Source organism: Haliotis cracherodii, unplaced genomic scaffold (assembly GCF_022045235.1).
Source record: "Haliotis cracherodii isolate W230 unplaced genomic scaffold, xgHalCrac1.p SCAF_1, whole genome shotgun sequence".
Lineage (NCBI taxonomy): Eukaryota > Metazoa > Mollusca > Gastropoda > Lepetellida > Haliotidae > Haliotis > Haliotis cracherodii.
The window spans coordinates 22,858,707-22,875,859 of record NW_027266264.1 but is presented as its reverse complement, the minus strand read 5'-3'; the positions used below and the strand labels follow the sequence as shown (position 1 = coordinate 22,875,859).

The 17,153-nt window shown below is 41.1% G+C and overlaps 1 protein-coding gene across 1 annotated transcript in view; it reads right to left on the bottom strand.

Moving 5' to 3' along the window:
• Positions 1 to 16,683, bottom strand: part of LOC139462121 (uncharacterized) — a 32,805-nt gene extending 16,122 nt beyond the window's left edge. The window contains exons 1-2 of the mRNA XM_071243629.1: positions 16,471 to 16,683; positions 15,539 to 15,831 (exon numbers count right to left, since the gene is read on the bottom strand). Of these exons, the coding sequence (XP_071099730.1) occupies positions 15,539 to 15,636 (98 nt within the window). The 5' untranslated portion in view covers positions 15,637 to 15,831; positions 16,471 to 16,683. The remainder of the gene's footprint in view (positions 1 to 15,538; positions 15,832 to 16,470) is intronic.
• Positions 16,684 to 17,153: the final 470 nt, after the last annotated feature.

The following is a 17,153-nucleotide window of genomic DNA, read 5'->3' as shown; positions in this document are numbered from 1 at the left end:
AATGTAAGTACACTGACTGTAAACTTAACAATGTAAGTACACTGACTGTAAACTTAACAATGTAAGTACACTGACTGTACACTTAACAATGTAAGTACACTGACTGTACACTTAACAATGTAAGTACACGGACTGTACACTTAACAATGTAAGTACACTGACTGTACACTTAACAATGTAAGTACACTGACTGTAAACTTAACAATGTAAGTACACTGACTGTAAACTTAACAATGTAAGTACACTGACTGTAAACTTAACAATGTAAGTACACTGACTGTAAACTTAACAATGTAAGTACACTGACTGTACACTTAACAATGTAAGTACACTGACTGTACACTTAACAATGTAAGTACACTGACTGTAAACTTAACAATGTAAGTACACTGACTGTAAACTTAACAATGTAAGTACACTGACTGTAAACTTAACAATGTAAGTACACGGACTGTACACTTAACAATGTAAGTACACTGACTGTAAACTTAACAATGTAAGTACACTGACTGTAAACTTAACAATGTAAGTACACTGACTGTACACTTAACAATGTAAGTACACTGACTGTACACTTAACAATGTAAGTACACGGACTGTACACTTAACAATGTAAGTACACTGACTGTAAACTTAACAATGTAAGTACACTGACTGTAAACTTAACAATGTAAGTACACTGACTGTACACTTAACAATGTAAGTACACTGACTGTAAACTTAACAATGTAAGTACACTGACTGTAAACTTAACAATGTAAGTACACTGACTGTACACTTAACAATGTAAGTACACTGACTGTACACTTAACAATGTAAGTACACTGACTGTAAACTTAACAATGTAAGTACACTGACTGTACACTTAACAATGTAAGTACACTGACTGTACACTTAACAATGTAAGTACACTGACTGTACACTTAACAATGTAAGTACACTGACTGTACACTTAACAATGTAAGTACACTGACTGTACACTTAACAATGTAAGTACACTGACTGTACACTTAACAATGTAAGTACACTGACTGTACACTTAACAATGTAAGTTCATTGACTGTACACTTAACAATGTAAGTACACGGACTGTACACTTAACAATGTAAGTACACTGACTGTACACTTTACAATGTAAGTACACTGACTGTAAACTTAACAATGTAAGTACACTGACTGTACACTTAACAATGTAAGTACACTGACTGTACACTTAACAATGTAAGTTCATTGACTGTACACTTAACAATGTAAGTACACTGACTGTACACTTAACAATGTAAGTACACTGACTGTACACTTTACAATGTAAGTACACTGACTGTACACTTAACAATGTAAGTACACTGACTGTAAACTTAACAATGTAAGTACACTGACTGTAAACTTAACAATGTAAGTACACTGACTGTACACTTAACAATGTAAGTACACTGACTGTAAACTTAACAATGTAAGTACACTGACTGTAAACTTAACAATGTAAGTACACTGACTGTACACTTAACAATGTAAGTACACTGACTGTAAACTTAACAATGTAAGTACACTGACTGTAAACTTAACAATGTAAGTACACTGACTGTACACTTAACAATGTAAGTACACTGACTGTACACTTAACAATGTAAGTACACTGACTGTAAACTTAACAATGTAAGTACACTGACTGTACACTTAACAATGTAAGTACACTGACTGTACACTTAACAATGTAAGTACACTGACTGTACACTTAACAATGTAAGTACACTGACTGTAACTTAACAATGTAAGTACACTGACTGTACACTTAACAATGTAAGTACACTGACTGTACACTTAACAATGTAAGTACACTGACTGTACACTTAACAATGTAAGTTCATTGAGTGTACACTTAACAATGTAAGTACACGGACTGTACACTTAACAATGTAAGTACACTGACTGTACACTTAACAATGTAAGTACACTGACTGTACACTTAACAATGTAAGTACACTGACTGTACACTTAACAATGTAAGTACACTGACTGTAAACTTAACAATGTAAGTACACTGACTGTACACTTAACAATGTAAGTACACTGACTGTAAACTTAACAATGTAAGTACACTGACTGTAAACTTAACAATGTAAGTACACTGACTGTACACTTAACAATGTAAGTACACTGACTGTACACTTAACAATGTAAGTACACTGACTGTAAACTTAACAATGTAAGTACACTGACTGTACACTTAACAATGTAAGTACACTGACTGTACACTTAACAATGTAAGTACACTGACTGTACACTTAACAATGTAAGTACACTGACTGTACACTTAACAATGTAAGTACACTGACTGTACACTTAACAATGTAAGTACACTGACTGTACACTTAACAATGTAAGTACACTGACTGTACACTTAACAATGTAAGTTCATTGACTGTACACTTAACAATGTAAGTACACGGACTGTACACTTAACAATGTAAGTACACTGACTGTACACTTTACAATGTAAGTACACTGACTGTAAACTTAACAATGTAAGTACACTGACTGTACACTTAACAATGTAAGTACACTGACTGTACACTTAACAATGTAAGTACACTGACTGTACACTTAACAATGTAAGTACACTGACTGTACACTTAACAATGTAAGTACACTGACTGTACACTTAACAATGTAAGTTCATTGACTGTACACTTAACAATGTAAGTACACTGACTGTACACTTAACAATGTAAGTACACTGACTGTACACTTAACAATGTAAGTACACTGACTGTACACTTAACAATGTAAGTACACTGACTGTAAACTTAACAATGTAAGTACACTGACTGTAAACTTAACAATGTAAGTACACTGACTGTACACTTAACAATGTAAGTACACTGACTGTAAACTTAACAATGTAAGTACACGGACTGTACACTTAACAATGTAAGTACACTGACTGTACACTTAACAATGTAAGTACATTGACTGTACAATGATTACAATGTAAGTACACTGACTGTACACTTTACAATGTAAGTACACGGACTGTACACTTAACAATGTAAGTACACTGACTGTACACTTAACAATGTAAGTACACTGACTGTACACTTAACAATGTAAGTACACTGACTGTACACTTAACAATGTAAGTACACTGACTGTACACTTAACAATGTAAGTACACTGACTGTACACTTAACAATGTAAGTACACGGACTGTACACTTAACAATGTAAGTACACTGACTGTACACTTAACAATGTAAGTACACTGACTGTACACTTAACAATGTAAGTACACGGACTGTACACTTAACAATGTAAGTACACTGACTGTACACTTAACAATGTAAGTACACTGACTGTACACTTAACAATGTAAGTACATTGACTGTACAATGATTACAATGTAAGTACACTGACTGTACACTTAACAATGTAAGTACACTGACTGTACACTTAACAATGTAAGTACACTGACTGTAAACTTAACAATGTAAGTACACTGACTGTACACTTAACAATGTAAGTACACTGACTGTAAACTTAACAATGTAAGTACACTGACTGTACACTTTACAATGTAAGTACACTGACTGTAAACTTAACAATGTAAGTACACTGACTGTACACTTTACAATGTAAGTACACTGACTGTAAACTTAACAATGTAAGTACACTGACTGTACACTTAACAATGTAAGTACACTGACTGTACACTTTACAATGTAAGTACACTGACTGTAAACTTAACAATGTAAGTACACTGACTGTACACTTAACAATGTAAGTACACTGACTGTACACTTAACAATGTAAGTACACTGACTGTACACTTTACAATGTAAGTACACTGACTGTACACTTAACAATGTAAGTACACTGACTGTACACTTAACAATGTAAGTACACTGACTGTACACTTAACAATGTAAGTACACTGACTGTAAACTTAACAATGTAAGTACACTGACTGTACACTTAAGAATATAAGTACACTGACTGTACACTTTACAATGTAAGTACACTGACTGTACACTTTACAATGTAAGTACACTGTACAAAGCCTGTACGTCGCCGGTACACATTACAATGATTGGCAAAAGTCTACACCGTCACAGTCAGCACCTGTACAAAGCCTGTACATCAACGGTACACATTACAATGATTGGTCAATGTCTACACTGATGGTCAGCATCTGTACAAAGCCTGTACATCGACGGTACACATGACAATGATTGGCCAATGTCTACACAGTCACAGTCAGCATCTGTACAAAGCCTGTACATCGACGGTACACATTACAATGATTGGCCAATGTCTACACTGTCACAGTCAGCATCTGTACACTGACAGTGTCTATTATAAGGTTGCAGCCCCAACCCTATGGAACTCTTCCACACTCCATAAAAAACGCTGAGATAACTGACTACTTTCAAAGACTGCACAAGACGGATTTGTTGCGTGAAGCCTGCATGCCTTGGAGACCAGACCTCTTTAACTGCCCGCAAACCATTTTGTAATAGCGCCACTGAGCTACTCTCAAGTTGGAAGCCAGGCACTTGATAAATGAATTATTATTAATTAAATTAATCAAGTTCATTATTATCAAAGTGTACACTGTCTGTCCACTGACAATACAATGTTTTATACTGTACTAGGTCTGTACATTGAACAGTGTCTGTTACTTTTCCATAATGTGTTGACTAACTGTACATTGAATTTACAATAATAATATGTCTAGACAGTGTTTTGTTGTAACAGCCTGGATCACTACAGAACCATGACAAGAGTTACATTAGTTCCAATGCCAACAAGAGAATTCATGATTCCAAATTGTTGACTCTGATTGATAATTGGCAGTCCAAAATAAGTCAACATGTCTCATTTCCTTCCCCTTGAAACCTTATTTCCAATATCATGTAAAAAAACTCCTGCATGTTTGTCTTTACCACTAAACTTAATCTGTTCATAACTACATGAAAGCAAGCATTAAACTGATTGCTCCTCAAAAGACAATGACGTTTGTCTCGATCTTTTCAAATATTCAATGAACATTTCCTCTAAACAGCTATTGTGTCTTTGATGTTGAAAGATAAGACTATCTGATCATCTTATTACTCAGGATGTGAGAGGAACGAAACGAGGATAAGCCACAGACATCAAAGAGCAAGTTTCTCGAACACTTCCGTGTGCACTGCATTAACCTTGTATTGATTAATGCTTGAGTATAACTTACATTGATAGGAGAGCTGATGCCAGGGTTACTGACAGCTCCTTGGGGTCTCAGAGATCCCTACCATTGTGGACAAACTCTTCATATACACAAATCTACTTCATGCAGGAAGGTCAAGGCTTGGTTTCTACACTGGAAGTGATGATTCAGAGAAAAAGCATTTCACCATTGTCAGTTGCATTGTTGGAGCAAGCGAACCAGTTATTGATCATACCAAGACTGATCTTTGGTGAGGGTCTGCTAGTACTCACCCACAGAAGTCACAGCTTTACCGGATGCAAAATATTGAGTCCAACACAACAACTGAGAATAGATGCAAATAATATGCACTTGAAATGAAGCCTTCACATTAATTCAACACACGGTCCTCTTTAATTTCTGAATCACTACTTTTCATTTCAATCAAGGTTATCACCATTATCAATTATCTCAGAGATTCAGAGCCTGAGAGATGTTATTGCATCGTTAAATTTTTGAAAAAGGTCATCTTTAGACACCTAAAAGAGATTCCTGCAAGTGATCAACACTCACAATTAGAAACACAACCCTGAGAACCTTCCCAGCCAGAAACCCCTGTGTGAAGGAGTATCTCATCCCCCCAGAAACACCTGTGTGAGTATCTCACAACCCAGAGACACCTGTGTGTGTATCTCACTACACAGAAACACCTGTGTGAAGGACTATCTCACCCCCAGAAACACCTGTGTGAAGGAGTATCTCACCACCCAGGAACACCTGTGTGAAGCACTATCTCACCCCCCAGAAATGCCTGTGTGAAGGAGTATCTCACCACCCTGAAACACCTGTGTGAAACACTATCTCACCAACCAGAAACACCTGTGTGAAACACTATCTCCCCATCCAGACACACCTGTGTGAGTATCTCACCACCCAGAAACACCTGTGTGAAGTACTATCTCACCAACAAGAAACACCTTTGTGAAGCATTATCTCACCAACCAGAAACACCTGTGTGACGATTTATCTCCCCATCCAGAAACACCTGTGTGAGTATCTCATCCCCTAGAAACACCAGTGTGAAGCAGTATCTCACCATCCAGAAACCCCCAAATGACGATGTATCTCGCCACCCAGAAACACCTGTGTGAAGGAGTATCGCACCAGCCAGAAATACCTGTGTGAAGGACAATCTCCCATCCAGAAACACCTGAGTGAAGGAGTGTCTCACCAGCCATAAACCCCCGAGTGACGATGTATCTCACCACCCAGAACCACCAGTGTGAAGGAGTATCTCACCAACCAGAAACCCCCAAGTGACGATGTATCTCTCACCTAGAAATACCTGTATGAAGGAGTGTCTCACTAGCCAGAAACCCCCAAGTGACGATGTATCTCTCCACCTAGAAATACCTGTATGAAGGAGTGTCTCACTAGCCAGAAACACCTGTGTGAAGGAGTGTCTCACCAACCAGAAACCCCCCGGGTGACAATGTATCTCTCCACCCAGAAATACCTGTGTGAAGGAGTGTCTCACCACCCAGAAACCCCCAAGTGACGATGTATCTCGCCACCCAGAAATACCTGTGTGAAGGAGTGTCTCACCACCCAGAAACCCCCAAGTGACGATGTATCTCGCCACCCAGAAATACCTGTGTGAAGGAGTGTCTCACCAGCCAGAAACCCCCAAGGGACGATGTATCTTGCCACCCAGAAACACCTGTGTGAAGGAGTGTCTCACCAGCCAGAAACCCCCGAGTGACGATGTCTCTCGCCACCCAGAAACACCTGTGTAAAGGAGTGTCTCATCAGCCAGAAACACCTGTGTGAAGGAGTATCTCACTAGCCAGAAACCCCCAAGTGACGATGTATCTCGCCACCCAGAAACTCCCGAGTGTCGATGTACTCGCCACCCAGATTCCCAACTCCTTCAGACCACTGTGTACATCCTAGTGGCAGCCACTTGACACACAAGCAAGCGACATCACTTCACCCCATTTAAATGACACTTCAATAAGGTAATGGAAGCAATCCGTCACACTTGATAGACATGAGTGACAGGTTAATACTCAACCAGGATGTCAATGGATCTAACTAAATAGCCCAGCAACACAGGAACATATTGACATATGTATGTGGTGTAAAGGACAACTATGTGTACAACAACATATCGCCAAATGTACGTGATAGGAAAGACAACTATGTGTACAAGAGCTCTTCAAAGATGAATTGATCCTGTTTGACAGATATCCTGACAATTTGTATGAAATGAGATGATGAAATGGTTGAGAAAATTGTTTAATTACCTGGAAATCTCAAGATCAACTTTCCAGTCCACATTTCTTACCTGATAGTTGCATCTGCCTGATCTTAAAAGACAACACATGTACTTTGCCTCCGATCAATGGCCACATTTTGTCCAGAATTTCCCTTGTAAACATTTTCAAGCAAAACCATTCCAAACATTTAAATTCTAAAAAGTTAAAAGAAGTAAGTAAGCACGCATTAAATCTGAACATATCATATATCAATAATATTGATTCTAAATTTGGTTTGAAGGCCAGTGGGTGGAGGGAGTGCAACAAAATTGTCCTTGTGAAAATGTTTTGATAAAAAAATAAATCCTATTCGTCTGTACACGTACAACATTAAGAATAATGATTGTTTTTGTACAAAAACACCCACTTGGGACAAATAGGTCATTTATATGGCACACAAAAAAGAACATGACTTACACCTAAAACAAATGCATGAAAACATGATGAAACAAAAAGGGACACAGCCTTTCACAGCAGAAGGGTGCCAGACTGGACCAGACAATCCAGTGACTGAAATCAGTGCATCAAACCGCGTAATTCGGGTACGATGACATGCATCAACCATGTCAATGAGTCTGACCACCTGATCCCTTAGTCACCTCCTAAGGACCAACCATTTGATATCCTGGATACGGCCTTAATTGAAAAAAACAAAAACAAATTGTCCCTGAAAATTCTTGAAAGATATATTTATACTTGACCATATATGACTGAATGAGGTCACATTAACTAATCATAAATGACTGAATGAGATCACATTAACTAATCATATATGACTGAATGAGATCACATTAACTAATCATATATGACTGAATGAGATCACATTAACTGATCATATATGATCTTATGTCACAGTAGCTAATCATATATGATTTATGAGGTCACAGTCGCTAATCATGTATGATTGTAAGATGACACTGTAACCAATCATATATTCAGATCATGTACACTGACTTCTGCCTCTACATAAACGCTCGTTCTCTTTTATCGGAAAATGTCGTTAATCTGCTCCACGAGTACCTACAGTTGACATGTAGCCCTGTTGACATACATACAGAGGTGACAAGGCCACGGTAAAGAAATATTTCATTGGCCTATCTGTGAAATTACAACTAAGATATCCCATGACCACCTGCTGTTCTTGAGAACCCTTCTGGCTGATGACAACCCCTATCACCATGGCAACCAACAGGCAAAAGTACCCTCCATACCTGAAGAGTTCTCCTTGACAGCCGGACAGGCAGGTGTCATGGCAGGCTGCCATGCTGAAGGATGCTTGTAACTGTTGAAGGGGTGGGTGAGCCAAACATTGTAGCCCTGCCTGCACTCCTATTACCAAACATACACATGGTGTTACCCTCCAAGCGATGCACAACCCCTAATTGAAGCACACTTGGAATGTGACAGATTCACATTTATTATGCATTGGATATGTGCTGTGAGTTGCTGAACATGGCAGGGCTTGATGTTCTTTGGATGAGTCAGAGGGGTTGGACATCGCTTTCAGCAATATTGCAGACATTATGGCCATATGGGAATCAAACACGGACATGGAGACAAATGAAGTGCCCACTAGGTGCCTGCATCACCATGGATGCAATTACACTAACAGGGAAAATATCAATGAGGGATTTGATGTCATGTGCAAAAAGATAACACTGTCATGACCTCATCTGATCATCAAGTAACAGCTCCCTGAGTGGATTCTGGGGCAGAATAGGCCCTAAGTGTGCAACTCTAATCATCCTAAAACATGTAAAACCCTCAGCTGACAATCAAAACCTCACCTGACTGCCTTGCTAGTCAAAACTCAGCATTCAAAACCTCACCTGATTGCCTTACTACAGTCAAAACTGAACTGCCAAAACCTCTCCCGATTGCCTTGCTACAGTCAAAACTGAACTGTCAAAACCTCACCCGATTGCGTTGCTACAGTCAAAACTGAACTGTCAAAACCTCACCTGAATGCCTTGCTACAGTCAAAACTCAACTGTCAAAAGCTTACCCGATTACATGGCTACAGACAGTCAAAACTGACATGTCAAAACCTCACCCAATTGCCTTGCTACAGTCAAAACTCAACTGTCAAAACCTCACCCAATTGCCTTGCTACAGTCAAAACTCAACATTCAAAACCCACAAGGTCAAAACCTATAATTGAAAAGATATTCAATTATTTATCTTAATGACATAAAAATATCAACTCTTAAGAAGTCACAATCTTAAGAACAAACCAAGCGACAAAGGTACATACCACAAACTCACTTGACCTTTGGAATTAGTGCATTGTGTGGACAAACTGACAATACTGTGTTATATGTACTACAGAAAACATGCCAAAAGCATTACACGTTTAACCTCAAGTCCTTCCAAAGCAAAAACATGATTTGCACTAATGTGTTATATGTTATATGTTATCTCTGCACTACAACACAGAAATGAATCATCATTTACCCATACCATAGTAACAAATGTATTTGATATTGGCCTCGTAGGTTACAGGTCCAACAGAAGAGAATGAGGCTTACATACCCTAAAGGGACAGACTAAGGCCTAAAGATCCCACAGGGGCAGACTGAAGGCCAACAGAGCCCACTAGGCAGACTAAGGCCTAAAGATCCCACAGGGGCAGACTGAAGGCCAACAGAGCCCACAAGGCAGACTAAGGCCTAAATATCCCATAAGGACAGACTGAAGGCCAACAGAGCCCACAAGGCAGACTGAAGGCCCACAGATCCAACAGGGGCAGACTGAAGCCCCACAGATCCCACAAGGTCAGACCGAAGTACCGCAGTGGCAGACTGAAGGCCGACAGGGGCAGACTGAAGGCCCACAAATCCCACAGGGGCAGACTGAAGGCAATCAGATCCCACAGGGGCAAACTGAAGGCCCACAGATCCCACAGTGGCTGGCTGAAGGCCAACAAATCCCACAGGGGCAGACTGAAGGTCCACAAATCCCACAGTGTCAGACTGAAGCCCCACAGTGTCAGACTAAAATCCCACAGTAGCAGACTGAAGGCAGACAGGGGCAGACTGAAGGCCAACAGATCCCACGGGGGCAGACTGAAGGCCCACAGAGGCAGACTGAAGGCCAACAAATCCCACAGGCGCAGACTAGGACCCACAGAGGCAGACTAGGACCCACAGATCCCAGAGGCAGACTTGGGCCCACAGATCCCACAGGACCAGACTTGGACCCACAGATCCCACAGGGGCAGATTAGGGCCCATAGATCCCACAGGGGCAGACTAGGGTCCACAGATCCCACAGGGGCAGATTAGGGCCCACAGATCCCATAGGGGCAGTCTAGAACCCACACATCCCACAGGGGCAGACTAGGGCCCACAGGGGCAGATTAGGGCCCATAGATCCCACAGGGGCAGAGTAGGGCCCACAGATCCCACAGGGGCAGACTAGGGCCCACGGATGCCACTGGGGCAGACTAAAGCCAACAGATCCCACAGGGGCAGAGTAGGGCCCACAGATCTCACAGGGGCAGAGTAGGGCCCACAGATCCAAGAGGGGCAGACTAGGACCCACAGATCCCACAGGGGCAGATTAGGGCCCACAGATACCACAGGGGCAGACTAAGACCCACAGATCCCACAGGGGCAGACTGAAGGCCCACAGATCCCACATGGGCAGACTAGGACCCACAGATCCCACAGGGGCAGACTAGGACCCATAGATCCCACAGGGGCAGACTAGGGCCCACAGATCCCACAGGGACAGACTAGGACCCACAGATCCCACAGGGGCAGACTAGGGCCCAAAGATCCCACAGGGGCAGACTAGGACCCATAGATCCCACAGGGGCAGACTAGGGCCCAAAGATCCCACAGGGGCAGACTAGGACCCATAGATCCAACAGGGGCAGACTAGGGCCCAAAGATCACACAGGGGCAGACTAGGACCCATAGATCCCACAGGGGCAGACTAGGGCCCACAGATCCCACAGGGGCAGACTAGGACCCATAGATCCCACAGGGGCAGACTAGGGCCCACAGGGGCAGACTAGGGCCCACAGATCCCACAGGGGCAGACTAGGGCCCATAGATCCCACAGGGTAAGGCAGGTCGACAAGGGGAAAGGGGCTACTCTCCTTGCATCATGGTACAGATATCCTTCATCGAGCAAACAGCTCCACGTCAATGCAACACAAGTCTGCCCCTAACTCGGAATACTATTCGTAATGTCTGGAGTGATGAGTACACACTGACAAGTTAACAGACATATGCATTATCCCTAATTCATAAAACATACATACCTTCTCTTAACATTGACAAGTAAGATTAACATACACAACTACAGATTTATCCTCATATTTCTGCCGATCGCGACTGAAGACAAAGGTTACACAAACCATGACGAAAGCTCTTATGACACTCATGGAACGAAGCAGGCACTTCCTTGTGTTGACATTTTCTACACGTCTAACAACTGTGTGAGCAGACTTGAGTTTTGTTTGGGCGTTGAAGCTAAGTACACATGATACTTGATCAAATATTTGCTTCTTGTACGAGAGGTTGGGGATCACTCCTGTCACTTTACCTGTCAAAGACTGACACTTGCAACGTGCTGATGTCAGTTAAGGCTACACCAGGATGTCAACTAGTACTCACATCTGATGCAGCTAACAGCCCAAAGTCATGAAGTTAACCAGCCCAATACTTGATGTTAACCTCTTACCATACCTACATTATGATGTTAACAAGACCCAAATCTTGATGTTCACAAGCCCCAAGTCTTGATGTTTACCACATACCTGACCCGTATTACAAAGGTAACAAGCCCCAAGTACTGAGGTTAACAAACCCTGGGTCGTAAGGTTAACAAGCCCCAAGTACTGAGTTTAACAAACCCTGGGTCGTAAGGTTAACAAGCCCCAAGTACTGAGTTTAACAAACCCTGGGTCGTAAGGTTAACAAGCCCCAAGTACTGAGGTTAACAAACCCTGGGTCGTAAGGTTCACAAGCCCCAAGTCGTGAGGTTAACGAACCCTGGGTCGTAAGGTTAACAAGCCCCAAGTACTGAGGTTAAACACTTACCAGACCCATATTACGATGTTAACTAGCCAAAAATCTTGATGTTAAACGTACTAACCACATATGATGTTAACCAAACCTGAGGATGATGTTAACCACCCCAAATCATATTAACCAGGTCACTATTATGTTAACCATCCCCTAGTTATGAAGTTATCTTCTAACCAGACACATGTATTATAAAGTTAACTCCTAACCAGCTCCATACCATGATGGTCACTAAACCATCCCCAAGACAGGAGGTTCACAAGCTCAAGTAAAGATATTAACAAGCCCTGGACTATCACGTTAACCAGCCCTAAGTCATAACCATCAACTATCTCCCAAAGCCAGTGTCTAATAGACTGTCTCTCAGTAAGGAGAGCCAATGACAGCATAAATGTAAGGAGAAAACGATGAGAAAAGGCAATTTCCAACATCAATCAAACCCTGCCAGGCCAATATGGCAGCCTCTCCTGATGTCAACAGCCCGATGCCACATATGTTCATGCCTGTATCCATCTTCCCGAGACAAGAGAATTAACTGACTTTAAAAGGCCAGTTTCCACCCTTGCCGAACTAGGCTGGAATTACTGGGCTCGATTGTAGCGCCACCAGTGGCTATTACTAGTTATGTCCCTTCTAAGCCTCTCCTATGGACCAATCAGATTCCAACTCTCGTATCACTTGCGTTTGATTCACACAAAATGGTGGCGCCCAGTTAGGACGATCTGATCGATAATCAAGATCTATATTGTGATAAAACGGGTCTTATATCGCGAAATGCATCAAATCACGTGAGCACCTTGATTAAAGACATTAAAAGATTTGGAAAACAACTGCTGACATCATGCTTTGCAAATCCTGCAATCGATCGAAATCTGCACGACAGTTTACGAACCGGATTTTCATTTTGGTGTGCGATTTTGACTGGACTATGCATAGACTCGTTAGTCTAGCCAAATGTAACTCCATAATACCAGCCTAGTTCGGCAAGGGTGGAAACTGGACTTTTATAGTCAGTTAACTCTCTTGCCTCGGGAAGATGGCCTGTATCTTGTTCTGCCAGTTGATGAGTGGGACCTGAGTATTGTAAGTGACAACTTCAGATATCATGTATGATAGGATGTAAGGTCGGACATGATCACTAGTCTGTTAGTCCAATTCTAAACCTAAACACAAATATTTTACTGCTCAAATCTATTGGTAGTTACTTTATACCAAAAGTTTGAAATAAGTTGTGGACTATTTGGGAATAATCCCCGTGCCTCATCTAGTGGTCTTCTGGATAGAGTCTGGAGAGTGAAAGGTCACTGGTTTGATCCCCAGCTCCATCAGATGTTCAAAGAGTGAGTGAGTGAGTTGGGTTTAACGCTGCTTTTAACAGTATTCCAGTTATATGACGGTGTGTCAGATTAATGTGGGAGGAAAGCCCGAAGTGATGCAGGTCTCAGACGTTTACCACTTCGGTGAAACCCACGAGCACGGGTATGATGCTGACAAACCTTGAACCATAATCGGGGCGAACAGGCAATCGAACCCACAATCATCGGTTTCAGGCGTGCACAAGGGACGTAACTCTGCACAGCGAATTGCAGCGACTTAGACTGGGCTACCTGTGCCCCCAGATGTTAAAAGGTATAATGGTATAAAACAAGGACTGGTTGTCTCAGAGTTAGTGAAGTGTGTCTGCATGTGGTATTCATGTTTAACAGATTAGTCTGGACTAGTACAAGCAGCCTCCTCCCCCCCAACCCCCCAACACACACATGTTAAACACCATTTCACCTCATCTTCCTCAGACTTCCCTTCCGCTTTGAACAACCCTGATAAAGCTCTTTTCAAGGCAAAATTAACCCACCTCACTCACTTATATATAAAAAACAGAAAACTGGGCAATGTTTCCCTGTTTTAATTTTTACATTGCAGTCAGCAATATTCCAGCTTTATCAAGGTTAAAGTGAAAAAGCTTCAAAAATTAAAACAATTAATTTTCTTGATGCTGACTTCATATGTTGAATAGAGCTGGTTAGATTTGCTTTATATAAATCTAGATTTGTTTTGTTTTCATAAAATCCATACTAGTGTATTCCCACAGTCATCGTGCAGGATTACTTTTTGAGGTATCCGAAAAGTTGATGGACCCCCCCCCAACCTCAATGTTTTTGGACTGCAAATAGTCCTTTTTTCAAGAAAGTCCAGGAATACTACTTTGCACATGAAGTTAAGCCACTAGGAAGTGGAAAAACAAATTGTGAGAGCAAAAGAAAAAGATATCTAAAATAATAAGCTTTAAAATCCAGGGCAGAAGTTATTTGGGGGCATGACACTTTTCAAGAATGTACTTACAATATGGAGTTAGGGTTTTGCATGTTAAATGAGACTAAAAATGTAAGATATCAACCCTTAAATTATCATCCCACATTACTTAAGTTTAAAAATAGCCAATTTTTGTCTCTTAGAAGGTGAATAAAGTGGAAACGTGTTTACTTCTGCCAACAGACAAATTGACACAGAAACCAATGCAGTTAGAATTAAATGTCACACACACACACACACACTACAGGCTGAACATGCATTCTGTGTTCTGGAGTTAAACAATACAGTATAGGTGAATCATGGTTTGTCATTTCATTGAACCATTTTTGCCATAAGAACTTAATTAATTTCCTAAATACAATCAGAATTTGAATCTGTACCAAACACAATACATGTTTTCAGCAAAACTGTTTGTTTTGTCTAAATTGCCTATTTACTGAAAGACTTTTTCTCAACGTAATTGCCAAACATGCTCAGTTGTTGACTTAGGCTGTCAACTTTTATGTTTGGGACTTTTTGTGTGAGTTCCTTTTCTTAACACCTCCTTATACAATACTAAAGGATAAAATAAAACCAAGGAACCCCTCAAACAGTTGACATTATGGAGCTGAATTTCTTGTCATACGCAGGAAATCACGGTACAATAAAATAATCAATCTGACATCACACAGAAAATACAAGGGAATATTACCTCTGCGTTTCTGTGTCCGTAGTAAGCGTCAGGTAAGACAAGAGCATACCCCCACACAACAGGAGAGAGAGGCTCGCTGCCTCCACGCCGGCTCTCATACTTGGTGTCAAGAGAATTGCTGAAGTCCCACCTTCCAGCTCAATAAACAGTATATCTGGCGGTGGCTCACGCAGCGTTGAAACTGTGTCTTGAGGGCCCAAGCATTATACCCTCGTTAGCTTTGATTTACGCTTCGCGCTCGGTTTGGCGCGCTCCGCAACCCGGCCGGGGATTCTCCAGTCCTGTCGTCTGCTCTAAAACATATCACAGTCAACATTTGTTGTCGAATGTGTAATTTCTGTGTCGACATGGTATGTGTAACAACAGAATATGAGAAGGTTTTCGTTAAACAAGATGAATATTTTCATAACAGTTCAATGAAATACATGATAACATGTGATAGTAGTGTCGTCTGCTGGAAACGCTCCCTATTGCACTTCCGAGTGATGTTTTCATGTAACACAAACATATCATACAAAACTAGTGTTGCCGATGATAACAAGACAACCGGCAAGTGAGTTATTAAACAAAACACTCGTTGAACCAATATATCACAAATGTAAAATCTTCACTTCCCGCTTAGTGTACTCAAATTCAAAGCCGTTTATGGAACTTGGTCATCCCTGCTAATTTCAGATGAAGTTATTCAACAGTTTTAAGTTTAAACTTTTTGTGTCCGAAAGAAATAATTTTCAGGAAATAACACAATATAAAGAGAAACAGCATGGTGTTAAAAGGTATTTTCATTGCAACAATGTTGCAGAAAAACGTACACTCGTATCTGCCATGGGTTATATAGTCATATTTCACAGCGTTATACCTGAGTTATTTACTAAGCTTTAACACAGATGTACATCAATTACAGAATGTTAAAGCTGTAAAAATCAACTCACAAATCGTCCTGGAAAGATGTGCCTTCGTTTTGCAGTCTTGTTAACAATGATTTAGTTCCTCCGCGCAGTTGGCGGCCTGGGATAAAAAGTAATCGTCTGCTGTTTTATTGTTGGTCGTAAATCCGTCAACAGAAACCGCTAAAAGGCGATTTGAAGTGGGTGGAACTCTTCCCGTTGTAAATGATGGAGTAACACCAAGTCGCATTTGTGTAAAGAAAAATGCCAATCCCAATGTGATCTTAAATGTCAAGGGGTAGGTTTACGCGTTGTGATAATCTATTGTAGGAAACTCCTGCCCTTCCAGTTACAACTGACGTTCACCAAACTCATATACACATCGGCATCGAAGCTCAGATTACACGGCAAATAAATCACCCGATGGCAGCTCGAGTTGGTTTTGTGCGTAGACAAATCTAAACTTCCCGGGCGAAGAGTCTCGTGTAGAAATACTTCGTACCGCATGACGGCTGTGTTGGCTGAGTGTGCTAGAAACACACTCAACTCACATGGTAGTTTTGACAGGTCGAAACCATTATTTTGTTTGGGGGGAGTCAGGTCGGTGTACATCTCCCAAACCAGCGTCGGGTGTGTATATCCATCGACATATTCTACTACATATTTAAAAACAAACACACAGAGAAAGACCTGACACATCTGACACGGCAAGATCTCATCAATAAAAG